At 39.2% G+C, this 19745-nt stretch overlaps 1 protein-coding gene across 4 annotated transcripts in view; it reads right to left on the bottom strand.

Annotated features, from left to right (window-relative positions):
- NECTIN3 (nectin cell adhesion molecule 3) overlaps positions 1–19745 on the bottom strand; it is a 126890-nt gene that overhangs the window by 49126 nt on the left and 58019 nt on the right. The window contains exons 8-9 of one of the 4 annotated variants that reach the window (XM_053935081.1): positions 19235–19297; positions 15834–18739 (exon numbers count right to left, since the gene is read on the bottom strand). The exons of 1 other annotated variant lie outside the window; for it this stretch is intronic. In XM_053935081.1, coding sequence (XP_053791056.1) covers positions 18563–18739; positions 19235–19297 — 240 coding nt within the window. In that variant the 3' untranslated portion in view covers positions 15834–18562. Of the gene's footprint in view, positions 1–15833; positions 18740–19234; positions 19298–19745 lie in introns of those variants that run through there. 2 more of the 4 variants (XM_053935082.1, XM_053935084.1) reach the window with 2 other exon arrangements.

Here is a 19745-nt window from a genome sequence, read left to right as displayed (position 1 = left end):
TGGTACAAATGTACTCTGTGCAGAGAACAGTCTTTGGAAAACATATATGATGGAAGGCCAGATCTAAACATTCTGGAGGACTTTCAGTTCCTGAAGAAGGTTTTTATAAGTCTGCTAGCTGCTTGGACTGCTTTGAAGCATGGTGTGACACAGGATAGGAGAGAGTAGGTCTTCAGGAGATCACTCTGGTGTGCAGCAAGACAGTGATGAACTCGTTTTAGCTTCTGGAACTCAGTATGATGCAAACCCCTCAGTCTAATCAGACAAGACAACTGCAGTGACTGTTACCTGCCTTTGTTACTGTTTTATCATGTGGCACTGTATGACTTTTGAATTCAGCATTTCTATCGCTATTCTCTATAGGCAGCTCACCTCGGGCATCTAATTCCCAGCTTTGAATCCAACAGAGCTGTTCTGGCAGCACAAAGGCTGTATTAGCCTCTAGGTAAGTGCTTTCCAACATGACCTTGGCTGGAACTCCTATTTATTTATTTCACAGTCAATAGAAACACTCTATCCTACCAGTTCAGTTTAGTACAGGTGCAACTTTAGTTTCCTTCATTCCTCTAATCTATGCATATCCATTTCTATGCTAATTTGACTTTTCACTGTTCCTTAACCACAAGCAGCAGCCTCTCATAAATTTCTTGTTCTGTTATTTACTCATCTGCATTCAAATGTTGTTTGTGACCAGAATACCCTCAAAGTGTTTCAATGCTACTAGTTTTTCCATTCGTTTACAAGCACTACCCTTCTCAGAGTTATTCCAGGAAGGGATACATTAATGTACGAGTTCATTGCTACAGAGGATAAGGAAGAGGAAGCCTGTGCAAATACACTTCCCTTCAGCCCTACTGCAATAACTGGGCAAAATGAGCAGACAACTATGAGAAAGGCATCTACTGTTCTTTTTTTTTTAATGTAAAAGCATTTTTTTAGAAGTAAGATTATCTCCAAGTAGGGAGGTGTGCTGCAAATGCCAGCTCTCTTAGCCTTCCTTCACTACAAATGGACTAGTTTTCCAAACACTGGTATAACAGTTGGTCCTGAGAAAGCACCATTTACCTCAGCAGCTCAAAACATTCGTTATTCCAGCCCAGTAGCTTTACTGCAACAACAGCCAACTCCTCCTGCTGCAGACACATGAACAGGTTTGCCACCTGATGTCAGCCAGTCCTCATGCATTCCCTCCTGGGCTCACAGCTGCAGTCTCCCAGTGTCCACACAACAGCCCTGCCCTCCCTGCTGAACGTACTCCTCCAAAATCGATAGTCTAACCAAGGCACAGATGTGCTAGTCAGGAGGACACCCTCCTCCCTGCATTCCAAGGTCACCCTTCTCCATGTGCCTTTAGCCAACACCAACCCACAGCACCCAGCTCCCCTCCTTGCCTGGCCAGGCAGCCCCTAATTGCAGAAGGGGAGCAAGAAACACAGCCAAGCCCCCTCATTAGTGCACTGCTTTCCTACTTAGAGCCACCAGAGAACTGGGACAGGCCAGGCACACAGCTGGAGCTCAGACAGACCTCATTAGGCATTGACAAATCCGCCTTTAGAGCCGAAAGTGAAGCTCAAACACTAAAGCAGCTGCAGAAATGCATCTTTAGACACTCTGGGCAAATTCTCAATTTACCTAACATTTTAAAGAGCCTTACAAGCATCCTACTCAACATACCATGGCACTGTGAAGGATTTCTTGTGGACCTTTTGATTAGTTGAAACTTTCTTTATTATTAAGTAAAAGGTCCCAATGTTGGTTTTCCAGATTTGCCACTGTACTTACAGATCGACTTTGCTTACTGAGAAGGAGACGTGCAAGGGATATAACCAGACCAGGACAAAGATGACATGTGCCACTTCAGATTTATATCCAGAAAGGATGCGTCCCTGCATTCTTCTGAAAAAGCCTCAGTCTTCACTTCAGAGGCATTTCTGAACATTAGGTAAAGAAATGCTCTCTGCCCTTTTCTGCAGTGACTGAGGAGCCTGCATGTTCTGAGCTGCAGAGTACACTGAAAGGACACCCCAGCTCCCATCTGACACACCAGCCCATATGCTGTTTGTGGCATCTTTCACGTTACTCGTCCCATAGCCATTGCAAAGGCAGGTTCCCTCCCATGCTTAACCTGCTTTCCATAGCAACTAAAAATTCCTTATCGAATTGCAAGCAACTTGATATTTTACCTCTTTCTCCAGCTGTTTGACATCTTAATGTGCCTTTTATATGAAATGGATCAATTACTTCATGCTAGCAAGATTTAAAATAACACTTCTATTTAAACCTGTTACACTCTGCTCCTTAATAATGCTCTTCAGCAAGCAGCTTAAGACAGCAGAGACAAGGCTTAGGACTTTCCTAGGCAAAAACCAAATGGGTAAGCAAGAAAAAAAGAGAGGGAGAACAGTTATGTAGAAATCCCACAGCAATCAGAAAGTTCCTTGCATCAGAATATAATGTTTTTATCAATAATAAAATGTCAAAGAAAGGAAAAAAAATGTATTTTCAGTGTGTGCTCCAAATGTGCATAAGAGAATATTTTCTTCATTTTCCTATACCTGTATCTGTAGAAATGAAGGCATAAATCAGATGTATCTATTCACTCATAACTAACTGAACATCCACATTCTTGGTTATGCATCCATCAGTGCCTATATTTTCATATCATAGTTGATTAACCAGCACTACATTATGTTGAAGGAAGTACTGCTTCCCTGAAAATGGCTATTTGAATTTAATGCTAACTGTTTTATATCCCAGGGGTATTATCACTATTGCAGTCAGATTTCTGCAATTAATTAGTTCATCATCTGCCCTTGATGATGAGGAGGCGCTTCTCCATGGCAACATTGATTTGTGAAGTTTAGTTTCAGAAAGAGAAGAAACCCACAAACCCTCAAATTTCAGCTACACCAGCAGCAAGAGCGCTCAGGCTGCAAATCCTACGAGACGGGAGCTGCTTATCCAACTTGTGCTGTGCTTCAGTGCTTGGCAGCCTGAGCACTGCCCAGTGACTCGCTGGCCCTCTGCTAGAGGCTTGCAGCTCATTAGTGTTGACTCATTATTTCAGACATGTGAGAAAGCCAGCCAACAGCAAGGGACAGAACATATCGGGTTCCATCCTCATCTAAGCAGCTGAACTACTGGGGAAGGGCCATTTATTTCTTGCCCCTTTACAGGAGGACTTGCTTTAAAATGTTCCCATTGTTTGGTTTGACCATGCCCCCGGCATCTAATACTTTGCAGTAATAACAAGAAATAGCACCTAGACTTTAGACTGTTTTCTATGTTGGAAGATCCTAAGACAGTCTGTACATTTGGTGAAACACACCCAAGACATCTAATAACTTTTCCAGCACTTAATTCCTCTGAGTTGCATAACAATAGAGGCTTAGCAGACATCAAAAGCTGCCACAAAGCATTAAACTCACATAGCAAAATCAGAATTACCACGACTCTACCTGGGTTGTAAAGAGTTATTGATGTTGAAAAAGTCAAAAGTTGCAAATACCTCCTCATTACTTCAATAAATTGGGGACCTATTACTATTTTGTAAGAAGACACAAAACCTCAGAAGAATTAATAAGTAATATGAGAATACATACTATGGAATCAAAAAAGCCAATCCCAAATTTTAATTCTCCATACAACTCCATTGTATGCTAAACTTCAGGATTAATAATGGCTACTCTGTTCTAGTCTGGCTCTGAACATCCCCTACTGAAGATTTTCTGTTTTGAAAAATTAACTGGATCAGGGATAAAAGCTTTGCTTTCTGCCCACCAAGTAGCTTAATGAGGGTGGTTAAATCCTCTTGCCTGTATAGCAAACATGCCATTATTTGTACAAAATCACAGATCCCCACCAGAAGAAACCTTCCCATTTCAAGAGTGCTCCTTGCGGCTTGTCTCCTGCCCCTGCCAAGGGGAGCCACAGGAACCTCAAAGTGCCTGGAAGCACTGGCTAACCCCTGGATCTTCACTGGATGTACATCTACTGTGAAAGATGCTGGGGGTTTGAAGGTTATTTAGACCCCCCATGCACTGTTAACGGCAGGGCCTTCTAAGTGAGTTAAACAGCATTGTTTCAGATCCTGCTGCATTCTCTTGGAGTCTCCTCCAAAGACACCATTGCTGATAGAACCACCAGCTTCCCATCCCCACTGCTGGTGAACAAAGTGTCTACATGGAAAGAACTCTGATCTATTCCAAATACAAAACCATCCAGGCTTTAAAAGTAGCACAAACCACTGAGTAAGGCCCGAGTAGCAGGTGCCCTGCAGGCCACAGAAGAATGTTGGATGGGGGCAAACAGGCAATTACAGCTCCAGCTATGCCTGATTTAAGGTGCTCTACTGAACCAGCAGATTACCAGGCAGCGACATGAACAAGGACCAGAGAGCTCAGGGCACTAATTGGTAGGATTTCAAGTGCACTACAGCTCTGCTCTGCAGGACTTCCTGGCCACTCTGATGGAATTAATTTCATCCTAATGCCTCATTGTTCATACTGTGTATCCTCCTCCTCCAAATATAACATTTCAAATATTTAAAGCCAGGTTAATTACTCTGTCAGCCACTGGGAACACTTACAATGCCACCATATGTGGCAAAGGAACCCCATGCAGCTAAAGAACCTCATACTGTTTCCCATGTGTCTGGATGGGGGAAAAAAAACCCCACCCTTTTCTGCATTTTAATAAATAACACTAACTAAAGCATGGATTTGATGGGGTATCTGGTATGAGATTTTAAAACTAAAGTTACAAGTGCTCACAACAAAGCAGGCCAGCCAAAGGCTCACAAACTATTTGTCTTTTAAGGGGTTACATGCAATAGTCTGGCATTGCCAACAGAGAACTGAACTTCCTTAACCCAGCCCCTTGAAGGGCAAGGGAGAAATACAGCTGCTGGCTAGAGAGGCCATAAGACCAGGAAGGAACAATTCAAACTGAAGACAATTCATTGTAAGAGGAAATAGCATGGATTTACCAAATACACCTGTAAGATGGAAATCAGAATGTCCCAGCCAGCAGAGCTATCACATGTTTAAACAGCCTTCCACAAAACAACAGATTTACAAATGAAGCAATGCCAGTCGGTGAAAGTGAATATACAAGTAACTAGAATTGAAAGTAGGGAAGCTTACTTTCACAGCCTGAGAGATCCTTCTAGTCTTAGTTTTAAGTTCTTAAGTACTCCATATGTACCAGCAGATTTACTGGGACATTTCTCACATACCTCCCCCAGACACCAATGTCTCAGAGCTCAAGCATTTAACAACAGGGAAGCAGTTCACTCTCTAGGCTTTTGATCTACCCATCATCTAAACCAAAGAGATGAAAGCATTTCTGCTCCCTGGGAAGCACAGCTACTACTTACTTAGGATTTCTACAGATTAAATATCTGGAACTACACAAAAAATTTCAAAGTCACAGTAAGCACTTTGTAAGGCTGGAGAGCTACATAGTGCAACATCTGTTACACCCAAAGCAACAAGTAGCCCATGTTCTCTCTGATTTCTTTTATAGCTTGGGCAATTCAGCAGCCATGGTTTCATTTGTTGCTGTCAGTTCAGACAGCTTTTGTCTCCACGGTTCGTAAAAGTTACCTAAGTGAGTTTCCAACATAAACCTGCTTGGATGTTTAACTAGCAATTTAAAACTAATCCTTGTCCCTCTTTCCCTGTTCATCACATCATTCAGAAGCTTGTTTGCACTGTCACTTTCAGGCGCTCTTAGTAAAGTCTGGGAACAGCCATCTTCCACAGCTAGCATTACAATTGGGATGAACACATCTCTTTAGACTGAGCCACTCACCCAAAGTAGCAAACTGCACCTTTTACTCTTTCCTTGCTGGTCAAAACTTGTGTTTTCAGAAACTGCAGAATGGATCAACAGTTAAAAAAAGAATAAAAAATAGTTTAAAATTTTACACTCTTGTAGTGGACGGTTCCTCCCCCATGACATAGTTATTTATGAAGCCAAATAATTTGCAGTTTGTTCCCCAACTCCATTATGCTGCTTTCAGGGGTTGTTTCCTGGGACCTGGCCCGTGCATATACCACATTGGTATTTGGGTGTGGTTTTTTTTTTTTTTTTTTTTTTTTTTTTTTTTTTTTTTTTTTTTAGCTAGGCTTTCCAAGAGGTACATCAGTCTTTATTCTGAGAAATAGTGAGCCATTCCTTTTCCACTCATAACTCTTGGACTTCCTTTTCAATAAACCCTGAATCTTGGTGTTGCAGTGACTCTGAGAGCAAAATCCACCAGTGACTTAAACCAGATAATATCCAAGTTTTTCCAATAGGCAAGGAAATCACAGGACAGCAGAATTCACTGGATCAGGCTGCTTTGCCTTTCAGGTACCTCCACCTTCCAGATCTGAGCACAATAATCAGGGAGATTCAGGGATAGTACTGTGAAAGATGATTTTATTGTACAAGGAGTTTAATAAGCCTGCACAATAAGCTTCCTGAACACTGGGAAAAGTTGGGTACAATGTCTAAGTTACAAATTAATTAGCCAAGACGTGTGAGAAAGGTAAAAGACCAGTTATACTCTTCAATACATATATTTACTAGAAGCTATCCCAGTTATGAAGCTATGTGTTGCAATAAGCCAAGCTACGTGATAATTTGCTAAGTGATTCTGTCCTTAAAACAGAATTATTAAGAAATAGGGCAATAAATGACACCATTGCTCCTTTTTCTATCTATAAACAATGATTTATTTTTATTGTTTTGAAATACAATATTTTTACTGCATTGAAATACAATCTCCAGAGCAATTCTCTGGAGATATTTAAGTGATATTAAAGGCACTATAAGAGACCAAGCTTGTAGTGCACCTACACCTACCACAACTGCTGTGTTGCTGAAAACCTTTGATTCATTACCGTGGCAGCAAAGAGTGAACCATTCTGCCAGCAGTGTGACAAGTAAACCACAAACCCACAGTGTGACCAAACACACAAAGAAAATTTTCCCTTTTTAGGAGAGTCAACATTTTTATCAATTTTGAAGTTCAGTGACCACTACCCATCAAAAGTATTACGCACAGCACATGTGTATCAAATCAGGTGTACAGCAGGATTCAGTTCCTCAGCTACAGAAGCTCAGGTTGATCCATAAAATAAGAAATGCAGGAACTGGGAAAGCACAGAGCAAGTGTTGGCCTCTGCAGGAAGACATTTGGGTGCACTGGTGAACTCCACCTTGCAGCAGCGTGCCCTGGTTAGCAGGCCAAAGGAAAAGGCCAATTCCACTCTCTGTGAAGCTCCTTGTGGAGTACTCTGTCTATCTTGGCCCTTCCAATACAAGACAGAAATTGGCAAGTCTCTTGTAGTGACTATGGGTGACAAAAAAATCCCAGACTTCCAAAATGAAGCAAGTGTGCAGTTGAAGCTAAAGTAGGACACTTTCTTTTCAGAAAACCTTCTCCTCATTTGTAAGTTCACACCATCAGTTCAGTATCAGGAGGCTATTCTGGCACCATATATGATTCTATCTGAGAAAAGCATCCCACCAGTTTCTCCTGTGTTCACTAAGATGATAATCATTATATTTTAAGCAATTCCTTAGGCACTCAGGGCATCTTTAGTCATTTGGAACTGCAAGCAACTGCAAAAGCAGTAGTGCCTTAATTGCACTCACACTCCATATGGTTCAGCTTCAAAGGGACAGGAGCAGCCTGCCAGGGCTGACAGCTCATCCTGGCATTCAGCAGGGATGTGTGGTGTGCACAGGGCACATTCAGTGTGGCTCACACTGGTGACACACTAACCGAAATCACCTGCTAAGCCATCAGCTTCAGACAGAGCCACTGTGCTGTCTCACAGCTTCTATACCTGTGACAGACCACACCACACCAAGGAGCACATTTCTGGGCACAAAGAGTCCCTTGTAGTACCTTTTACAGCTGCTGAAGGTGTCTCATCCTGATGGAGAAGGATTTTCCTTCCTCAGTTCACTCTTTTATCCCAAGGTGCACTCACACGAACAGGGAGAAGTGGCATTACCAACAGATATGTAATTAAAGGGAGATCTATTCTCTGACTAGACTGTAACTTTCATTTACCAGAAAAAAAACCATGGAAAAATTTGGAAAAAAACTCCTTAATTATTAGGAAGTATTATAGCTGAATAAATTTCTGAGAGACAGCTATTAAGGGCAAAGGCATGAGTGATGGAGGATACCGATGAAGAACACAAACTTGATACAGCACAGAAATAAACCTAAAACTTACTTGTGTTGCAGGATATTTTTTTCCTTGTAATCTGATACGCAGAATTTGCAGAAGACTGCAGAATGCAACTAGGTTTCACTTCACAGTAAAACCATGCATCTTCAGATTTCACAAAAGCTGAATGGAAGTGTAGGTTCTCTTGAAAAATTTTGGTATCAGCTCAAATTAGAACTTCCATCTTTGTTTTTTCCAAGGTTTGCAATTTGGGAAACAAAGAAGTGTTTCAGTTTCGACTAAGCAATGTCACTGTACATACAGTTCTCTCTCAAATAGGAAAAAACAGGAAAAATCTTTGTTTCAAAAGAGAAAATTCACTTGAAGGGGCACAGCAGCATTGTATCATGAGGGTCACATCATTTTATATTCCTCTGTATCTTCCAGCTGACTTCACAAATGTTAAGCTGCAGAATAATTACTCCAGGCAATAACAGACCTAATGAGGGCAGCAGCACTGACCACCTACCTGGCAGTAACTACCACCTTTCTTTGGTAAACAACTGTACAGGTCCAAGGGGAAGCACAATCACTTTGTCCTGACATTTATTGTTTTAATTGAAGATACATAAAACCTATTACAGGCAACCCCACGTGTTCACTGAATATATTTTTTGAACAAGAAGCATTTCAATAACAGCAGAGCAATTCGTAGAGGGAAACATACAAAAAGGTACCTTTGATACTTTTTAGCTAAGAAAAGACTTCTGTTTGGGCACTCGCCCAAGGCAGGGGAAATCCAAACAGCAGGACAAGCAGCTTACCTGTAGTTATGCACCAATGGCTCAGAGCTAAATACATTTTACACCTAGGTTGAACTCCATCTTTATCCCCTCACCAGCTGACTTGAAATGGCAACTTTCTGGAATTTCAGCCTTATGGAAGAGCTGTCCCTGCTAGCCTGACTCTGTGTAAATATACAAAATGCTTTAGTCTTCTGCATTTACAAAACCAGTGTATGCTTATCTTGGTATTAGAGCCAAAGATGCATTAAAAAATATCAGAGACACAACATTATTCTTCTACTTTATTTATAGGAACATTCAGTTTTGAAGACAGTTATCTGACAGTTTTCAAAGTATTCAAGAACATTTCTAATGAAGAGAGCCTGATTATATTTTAATTATTTCCTGTTGCTAATCAGGGTGAGAGACAAGCTCTTAATACAAAAGAAGCTATCTTGAGATAGGGTGAGTGCTATCCAGATGCACAGTAGTCCTCAACAATCAGTATTCCCTTCAGTCTTATTTGTTTAGTGCTCCAGTAAACAAGTGGGACTTCAGTGGCAGCCCTTAAAATGGTCTTTTTGCACTTGGGTGGTAGCATATACCAGCATCCAGTTTGGTAATTTTTATCAATTTTGGTAATTTTTTTGATGTGTGTTTTTTCCCCCCTTCTTTTCAGTTTAATCTTCAAAAATGTCAGGTGTGTAAGTCTAAATTAACTGTAATTCAAAACAAATACATGTGCTAAATGCACAGACTTACAGAAAATACAAAGCTCAGTAAAAGACTTCCGATTCCAAGTCACAATGGGAAGGGGACAGGTTAATCAAAAGCCCCAAATAGAGGGGTCTCGTTTAGAACTGTTTAGTTCTGTCTGTCAAGCATGGGCAACAGTGACCTTATATTTAAAAATTAAATGTTCATCTCCAAGTAAACAAAGCAATGCTTAGTTAAATGCAGAGGAGCAGCAAACCTATCTTTGTAAGAGGGAGTAGTAGATAGGCTTCAGAAGAAATATGAAAAATACTTAGATTTCCTAGAGAATTCCAAAATCACAGTTATAAAGCCAGCAAACATTTGCTGTTGGAGTGTGCTATTATTGATACAATTAAACTTGTAAGAAATGCCAAGATGGAGTTTGTGACAGGGAACAGACGGTTTCCTGAACTGCATCAATCAACATGCATCTCATCAAATACATATTGTGTGTAGGAACCTCACAAGAATTTTCTTCTGCTTATCTCCCTGAATCTTTTTTTTTTTTTTTTTAAGTATTACTGTGTGATATCAATGAAATATTTTTATTTCCATAAGCAGCAACTTGGCCAGCTGGAGTTAGGGGAAATTCAATGTAATTTAAAAAACTTTCTTTCCATTTTTTTGCAAGGTTTGGCATCTCTATAGCTTGGCACATAATGATAAATGCCCAGCTTGTCTGACTTTTTTCTAAACTATCAGTGAGCTCCCATAGAAACTGCGTAAGCATAGCCCTTAACGTGCTCATTTTAGATTCAAGTTTACTTGCATATCACCTCAGTGGGTTTTTTTCCTCTCTTTACCAAATGTCTGCTCAGGAACTGGAAGACATGAATGGTATGTGATCAAATTAAGATGCCATCTGCCTATGAACATTATGCTGTGAGCTGTAATCAAACATTAACAGCAGAAGAAAAGCACTACCACCTCTATGACTCTGTGGGATTTCCTAGGGAAGCTCTTCTTTTTAATGCATGTCAGGATTGTTTCAGACAGTACTTGTTAAATGGTGCGGGAGTAGGTCCAAAGCAGCTCCTAACATTTCAGGGCATCCTTTAGCCTGCTGGTACATAATCATACCATAGTCTGCCATAGTTTGTCTAAGTCACCACCTCAGAAGCTCACCAACATCAGCTCCTTTACCTCTAGAACATTAGGAATTAAAAAAAAAAAAAAAATCCCAAAATATTGCTAGAGGTGTCAGCAGAGGGGACAGGGCAAGGGGAGGCAGAAAGCAGTCCAGAGTTAAATCCAACTGCTGATGTCAAGGGAAGCTGAATTGCAGCAGAAGCGCTTCTGCTGTGGTTCTCGGGCAGCCTCACAGATAGGGCAAGTGGGATGGAAAGTCAAAGGTGCTGTGAGCATGTGCAGCATTCAGGCATCTCCATCGTGCATACCCAGCTTTATCTTTAGACACAAAAAGCTGATGGCTTTTCCAAGCAAAGGCTTGCAAAGCTCTGATTCATCTTCTATCTTGCAGTATTCTTTCAAGAGGAAAACTTACTGAAAGCTGAAGCTTCCATTACAAGAGAAGCCAATGCCGCTACTTCCTGTGGCTATTCAGTTGTAGTTGAAGTTGTTTCCTACTTTCAGCTGAGACTTTGTATTCTGGGGTTGACAGCAGCTTCTTCCACCCCCCTCCCTCAGCATTCTTTAAAAGAATAGATTTTCTTAGTTAATTAGATTTTCTTCAATTAAAAAGACTGAATTATTTCCCAATACAGTGACTCAAACTACTTACTGTATAATCAATGCTTTTAGATACAAGTATCCACTGGGCATTTCATTTCACATAGATACACATGGGGTCAATTACACTTGCTGTGCAAATCATGCACTTGAGTATGATCAGTGACACTAGAAATTCTGTTTGGCTTGCTAGGTGAATCTTTGGACAGACTAGGGCACAGCTATGTGGCTGTGTATACAAATCCCATGTTAAGCAGATGGTGAAACTTGGATGTGATTTCACAGTAACATGTTTGAAAGTGACAATTCTAAATCTCTCAGTTTGTCTCCAAACTGGCTTTGGGATAACTTACTATAACCTGCAACAATCAGCTAAGTAGCATTAACATCCAGATTAACCAGATTCTTCCTGCTATTAGGAAACATCCGAAACTGAGGAGCCTTCTAGACAGAGGTTACTTTTGGTTCATTTAAATTGTTTCAGAAAACAGAGTTGCTGGTTTGATAGAGAACAATATTTTCCTGTTTGTTTGCTGATTCCTAGCCCTACTATTATGTTATCATTATACTATATTATGCTTTATTATCACCAGCTATCCTGTTTCAAGAAGGCAATAGGCAAGTAGTCTAAATGTCACCTTCCTGTATAAGCAGTAACTGTTTCCTCCAAGCTCCATTCCATGTTTGCCATTTTTCTTGCTTATTCTACATCACGTGTCACCTGAAAGTCAGGTGATTCAACCATCTGCAATGTCATATCATCCTAATTTGTCCAGCTGTAACGAGAATACCTGATGTTAACAAGTTACCCATTTTCCACTTTGAAAATTTCTTGGAGTTAAACACAGACACACCACATCCCTCAAGCTGTTACAGAACATGAAAGAGGAGAAAAAGAATTCAGCGACACTGAATCTCAACCATTTCCATGTAGAGTTGAAAATTAACTAACACTATCCCAAGAAGCCAGAGCAGAAAGGTAAGAAACAAATATGGAACAAAATAGAACTAACTCTCCATCTTAGAATGGCATTAGGTTTTTTTTTTTTTTTGGTTTTTTTTTTTTTTTTTTTTTTTTAATAAAGCCCTGACTACGTGTATTAGTGAGAAATAATTTAGCCAATAATAGAAAAAGAATGGAAGAGGCTAGGGAAGAGACTGCTACCTCTCCTAGCTGGAAAAAAGAGAGATATGAGATGACTGAACAAAGAAAAACCCTAAGGACACAGAAGGAGCAGAGGTAGAGAGAAGAGATAGGAGACAGACAACCTACCAAATTAATAGAAACAAGCAGGCATTTTTAAGATGCCTGACAACTTTTTAATGTGGAATACTTTCATTACTAATCCTCAATGGGACTGAATGAAACACATTATGAATGAACAGAGGCAAGAAGGAGAACTTGCAAATTGCGGTTTATACCATTTAGTGTACAAAGTCAGAGGACACCAGGGGCTTTGCTGGCTGATCAAGTAACAATCCCACATTGAGAAATTCTGGAAAACCGAATTTCTGTCCACACAAACCTTGGGAATGGCCACACCAATCCTAGAAAATTAGAGACCAGTCAATTTTTTTATATGCAGTAGATACATCTGTGCCACATGACTTAAGGTGTGAAGTCCACCCAGGAAGAATTCAGGGTAGCGGGAAGTGTAAAGCAGATGGCTTGACTTTTTTTTTAAAGCTAGTGGGATTTTTAAGAACCAATCTTCTAGTAGTCAGATTTAAAACTTATTTAAAACACATCCAAACAGGTAAGACATTTTGCCTTGCTCAATATTTGTTTTTTTTGCCACTAATACAGGGTCATTAGCAGTATTTATATGGCCACAGGATATTGATCCAGATGAAAGTAAGCAACACACTGAAATGTCACAAGCATTACTAAAGCACTGCACTCTGAAAGTGTGTTCATTCCTCTGGCCACACCTTAAGCGTTTTGTCCATTTGCTTAGCCTAGCTGGATACACCAATCTACATTTTATGCTACCCATCAATCTGAATTTTAAAGCTAATACAAAGACATTTTACTTGCCCACAGCCATTTCTCTCTTACCTCTCAATTCATGTCAAAGAAGCAAAGAACTTTGTTAATTGTGGGATTAAAGTCAGTCTCCTTCAGTTTTTATGCTTAATAGTAGCAATCACATCAGTGGCTGAAGTCTGGTCTTCAAAGAGCCAGGTTAGTCAAACATAAGACAGAAATCCAACTGCTCTACTTGACAATGAATTAAGCTTTTGCCACAAACAGTGCCTCAAAACACTTATTCCCAAATTATGACAGCAGTTCAGAAAAGTTATGTATATCTCTGAATTATTTTTCTTGTGACTACAAAACACTATGGTGACAGTAAAGACCCCACCTAGACAATTGTCTGCTGCTCTGCTGACCAGCGGGGAGGCAACTGGCAGGGCTGAGGCATCTTCTGTGGGTACACTGCTGCACTGCACACAACCTCCTACTGCACACAGCCACATATCAGCAGGGAAAGAGTAATTTTCTGGAGTTTGTTATAAGCTGAACTGGGTAAACAATCCTGGCCCAAAATATTTTCCTGTCAAGGAATGGAGCTGTTCAAGCACAGAATATCTGAAGTCATACAAAGGACGATAAGACTTCTTAATAGGACAGGCAAGATCAAGTGTCAGGGAAACTGAACGTGCAGGCACACCTTCCTAGGAACAGGATCTAGTGTGGCAACACTATTAGAAGTAATAATTCATAGATGCAAAACAGTAATAAACAAATAAAATCTAACATTGAGAAAAGGAAAAAAAGACAATGGAATCTTTTATAGCATATCTTAAACTTCTTTCTCTGACAATCAGTATTAGAGAAGTTATTTCCTATAAATTTCTGTTAGATAAGTCTAATTTAACCTAGCACATTTCAGACTAGAATATAATAAATCTGTGGCTAAACTCAGTCAAATTGAAATGATGTTTTAATATATTTAGCACACTCTATGCATTCTGTGTGTAGCCCTGCACAGATATGCAAATTTATCTCAGTTGATGAGGAAGCTGAAGTCTGCTTGATTTCCAATTTAGTCTCAAAATAAATTCTGATTTACAGTCTTGATTACTAGGCCCACAAAGGGATAGAAGAGTCACAGTTTGACTTGTAGGCTTTTAAATAAATAAATTTATTTTCAGTGACAATTGAAGGATCTAGTTTTAGATATAGCATAAAATCAAAACTAGGATCATAAAACAAGTATAGAAAAATTTCACTGTGGGGTTGTCAGTGCAGATTAAAATGCCTAACATCCTACTTGGGCTTCTCACATTGTTTGAATAATTGCTACTAAGATTCACAATGTATTTTTTGCACATTTGCAATATAATTCAGCTAAAGACATTAAGCTATTCACCAAGAATCATGTCATACCTTTTAATAAATGCAGAAATATGACATGTTTACCTTCTGTCAGAAAGTCAAACCCAGTCTCCCAGTACTCTGGACATGTACCACCAGTGGACAAAAAACCCCAGGCCACCTCCCTCAGGGTGGTCAAGGAGGAAACTACACAGACATTTCTTTTTTCACCTGGAGCTTTACCTGTTCTTGTCAGCAACCTCTGAAGTGGCCCAAGTAGTCAAAACAATTTTGCCCGCTCTGCAACTACATGTTGGTACAGCACTCACTTAGCCTTCACACAACACAGTGGTTCAGATAGAGTGCTTTCAGGTCTGTGGCATTAAAAAGTTATTGCAATAAATTTTAATCACCTATATAGCAACATAGCACCTGAACTTGCATCCCTCAGAGGACAAAAGAGCAGTAACATTGCCAGAAAGAAGGCAAAGTACACAAGTCAGAAGGTGAAAAGCCTCCCTTCACTCTTCATAAACTATCACTCATTTTTGTTGTGCTTTCCTTGAGCTCAACACACAATACATTAGATCATTTGTGACTGAACAATGGGAGTCCTTTAATAATATTTTGTTAAGTGTTTCCTTACTTTTAGTAGTACAGTTTCTTCATTTTTATTTGTATTGTATCCACAATCATTTTGAACATACTCCAAACATTAAATCTTATACTTTTTATAATTAGATTACCTTGTAGAATTTAGAGATACTTGGGCAGAAGTCAATTTATATTTACCAGTGCTAGAGAGGTGAATTACTAATCTTTCCCTCCTTCCCTACCTCCCTCACCAGTGATTCTGGGTGTTCAGTTCACCTCAGTGCTGGATTTTCACACAGTACTACATACTTCCTGTTATGTAAGATGAAAGTTGAAAGGATTTCAGCATGCAACACCACAATATCCCAAAGTGGTAGTGTTAGGAAAAAAAAACATGTTCTGCATATACAACCACAGAAGAAACATAACACCAAAAAAGTGGATGCATTTTACAAGTCTTTGCATTTTAAGCAATCTTAAATCTAAACAACAGAAGAAAATTTTATATTTTGAATATTTTTATTCCAATCAAATTACAAATATAAGCATTTGAAAATGTACAAAAAACAAAAAAGGACATTTTCTACATCTTAAAAAAGCAGATCAAACTTCTATATATGCAATCCTTTCAGTGAGAAAGCCTAATTAGCAGACATTTTTTCTATTCTTTTCTGAGAATTCTATGCCAAATCCCTTCCCCCCAAATCCATCCACGCTTAAAACTAAAAGTAACATTTCAAAAACCTAATACACTAAATGTCCCTGAACAGATTACAAAGAAACTATTTCTCACAGGTAGTAAACCTGTAGGTGATAATGTACTTCCCTAATGACGTTAGGGCAAACTACATCTTGATAGGTAGTTTGCAAATCAAGCTTTCTGTAGTTTGTTGATATGTAACTTGGACAGTACAGTCAGATTACATTTTTAAGCTATTTTTACAAATTAAAAAAAAACAATTATAGCTTTGTTGATAGCATTCTTCTTTCTCCCAAAGTTTTAACTTCCCCCCCCCAAAAAAAATTAAAAAAGAAAGTATCTGCAAATAATTATAAAAAGCAGTAGAAGAGGTTGTTTTTTTGCAAAAGGGGTTGAAATGATCACCTGCTCAACACCATAGTGTACTAATGAATGCAGAGGAAGCACTGCCACAGCAATAGTTTTGAACCATTCTATAATATCCATTCAAATATTTTTGGTATCAAGTTTTGCTCAGCAATATTGATCAAATTACCTTAAGCAGTATAGCTCATCTCCATGGTCTGTCATTCATTTGGCCGCGACACTGTTTTCTTTCAATGTTCTGACAGCTGATGCTTTTTGGAGCTGCAGTAATGTAAGGATAGGCGAGGCAATGCTCATGTAAAGAGGTAGCTACTTAAATTAACATTATGGAAAACCAGTTTTGGGGGGACACAAGCCCTTTTTTAGGTCTCAAATACAGCAGGAAACTTTAAAATTGAAAACAGTTGCTCAATTTACATGAATGTGCCCAGTTCGTAAGAGAAAAGCAAGGTGCCAATGCTTCAAAGATAGCTCTCAAGAAGCAGGTTCTGTCCAACCTTTCTTTTTGCCACTCCTTCAGCTGTTAATGTCAACCACATCATTTAACAGAAAGCTGCTTAGCAAGAGAACAGCTAATACCTACTTCTACAGGGTCCAGAATACAGGCACCCAAGCCATAATCTTCTAGCTGCTACCTGTAACAAAGTAGAAGCACTTAATTTACCTGGCCCTACTGTGGACAGGGATCTCATAAACTTGTACTGTGATGGAGACGAATGGAGGTTGAATACAGGTTTAACAATGGCCCCCTGCCTGCAGCACACTCACCTATGCTAGCTTTCAATTCTGCTGCTTCTACAGCTTGACTCTTGCCTCTATAAAAAAATCCAAACCTCTGCAGAGAAATACACTAATATCCCAGAAGTAATGTTCAGATCTGTACAACAGGTAGTTCAGCATGACACCAGGCATTCTTAACACTTTGTCCTTCATGTCATCTGACCGAAAATCATCATTCTGTACTTATGTGCATACGTACTTAGAGAACAGTCAAGTCTTTTAAGTTTCTCTGGCAAATTTTAGACACAACCCATTTTTCTACTGTCTTAAAATATTTTAAGATTGTCCTATGAGCTCATTTCAGCACTAACACATTATATACATATTTTTTACTTGCTAAATATTTACTTTTTTAGTTCACAGGAAAACTTATTTTTCTAGAAAGATCCTGAGCACATTTTTTAAGCATTACCACAGACACAAAAGATTCATGTGGGATACTGTTAGCACTGGTAATGTCAGGACATTCTCCAGTTACTTCACACTACTGGTTAAGATTAAAGGACAGTGCTGATAAGCATTTGAAGTTGACTTTTCTTTTCTTGCTAAGACATAAGAAAACATTACAGGCAGTTTTGTTGGAAACAGAAAAAAAACAAGGAATGTATCTATTACCAAGGAAAATAAACTGCAGTATCTAAAATAGGAGTCATACTTGGGAAAACAGCTAAATAGCAGTTTAAGGGTAAGATGTAGCTTCACAAAAGACACTTACAGAAAGTTCTGTCTGCCTACTCATCTACCTCCTTCAACTAAGTTTCATGCAGACCTAACTGTAAAACCAAAGCCAGCAACAGGCAGAATGAATAGACAAGAAAAAGCTTTTGATGTAAGGCAATTCCTTCACTTTTAATAAGGTGGGAAGACAAACAGTGTAGTTTATGGACCAGCCAGTCAGTATTTGAGAGGTAGTCTAGTTGTTCATTTGACTGAGAGAGGTAGAGCTGATTGAGAAATCAATAGCTAAGGCCAGTCAAAATTATATCCCATGTTTTCTAAGATGGCTCAGCCTGAGACTGCTAATGTCACAAGGGATTCAGTTGTCTTGCTCATATTTATTCACTTTTATATGGGTAAAGTTATTGTAAAAATATCCAGAGAGAATGCTCCCAGACATAGCCAGTGAAAAAGCTTAACTACATTTTGGCATGTGGCAACCAATTAATACAGGTTATATGTGAAGGTTAACAAAGCTAAGTGGCTCTCCTCATTTGGCAGATCAATATTACTACAAAAACACAGACATACCAAATACTAGAGGAAAGTTTTAAATTCCATATGGTTTACCTATACAAAATTCTCCATACATTTTTTTCACACATGAAAGCCAAAAAGACATGCGGGCCATGGAGTCAACAGGTAATAAAACCCTTGTTAAAGACATCTGGGTACAGAATCATACATAATGCTCTCTTGGATTGATGTAGGCTCTTCCAGGTCCTGAGTTTTGTGGGTATCTGTTGCTCCAATTTTTGTAGTAAGTTTGCTGATAAACAGGATACATAGGCTGAAGACCCTCTTGCTCCTGTGGCTCTTCAGCCTCACAAGTAAGTTGCCTTCCATTCACAGCTTTCTAAACACACACAAGAAGTAATAAGTTTCACAGTTCATGTATAGAAACTGCAATTCCTATTCTTGGTAAAGCTTTACGCAAAATCAAAGATACATGATCTCCAGGACAACTCTATGAATAAAGAAACAGGAACTTAAAAATTCCACCAACAGACAGAGTTAACCTCAAATGTTTGCTTCAAATGAAGTTGGACTCTAAAGCTCAATAAATCTAAAAAGCAAATCACCAACTACAAAAATATCTGTCAATACTCCTCTGCTTTATGTTACTCACCAAGAAATGAAAGCTGGAGTGTTTAAGTATTTAAATTAGTCATCCAAATACTATAGGATATTAAAATGGTACTCTTTTCACTTAACTCACACAATCCAACAGTTATTGACCAGGATGGACAGATATTTTTTTTGTTCATGAAAACCAACATTATAAGTTTACTTTATGGAATGAGATGAAATCAAAGCTTCAATCAGGAATTCAAGCCATCTTATTATTTACCATGTGCTGCAAGTTTCCAGCATCTCTCTCTCTGTACTGGCTCTGCAAAGCAAAATGTTCTTTCTGAAAGAAGAAAAGTTACAGGGGAAACAATTCAAGATTCAAAACTGCAGAACAGTTTTGGTTAATACAAAAAAAAAACAAAAACACCAGTCATCCCAAAATACACTCTGCCTTAGGAAGTGTCTTAACTGGTTATCATTTAGAATCCTTCTTACAATCCAATGGCTGGTGGAAAAAAGATGAGGATCAGTCAGGGTCATCTGCCCCAGCTGTGTTCCCTCTCCCAATATCTTGTCTCCCTCCCCATCTCCTGTGTACATCCCAAGTCCATCTGCTGGCAGGGCAGTACAAGAAGCAGAATAGGTCCCAATGCTGTCCAGTAATAAAAAACTTTCCTGAGTTATCAACACTATTTTCAGCACAAATCCCAAACATGACCCCATACCAGCTACTGCAAAGAAAATTAGTTCCACCCCAGGCAAAATGCCCACTGTAAGAGATGAGGTTC

This window comes from Vidua chalybeata, chromosome 2, assembly GCF_026979565.1.
Source record: "Vidua chalybeata isolate OUT-0048 chromosome 2, bVidCha1 merged haplotype, whole genome shotgun sequence".
Lineage (NCBI taxonomy): Eukaryota > Metazoa > Chordata > Aves > Passeriformes > Viduidae > Vidua > Vidua chalybeata.
The sequence above is the reverse complement of the archived record's forward strand: the minus strand, read 5'-3'. Positions and strand labels throughout refer to the sequence as shown.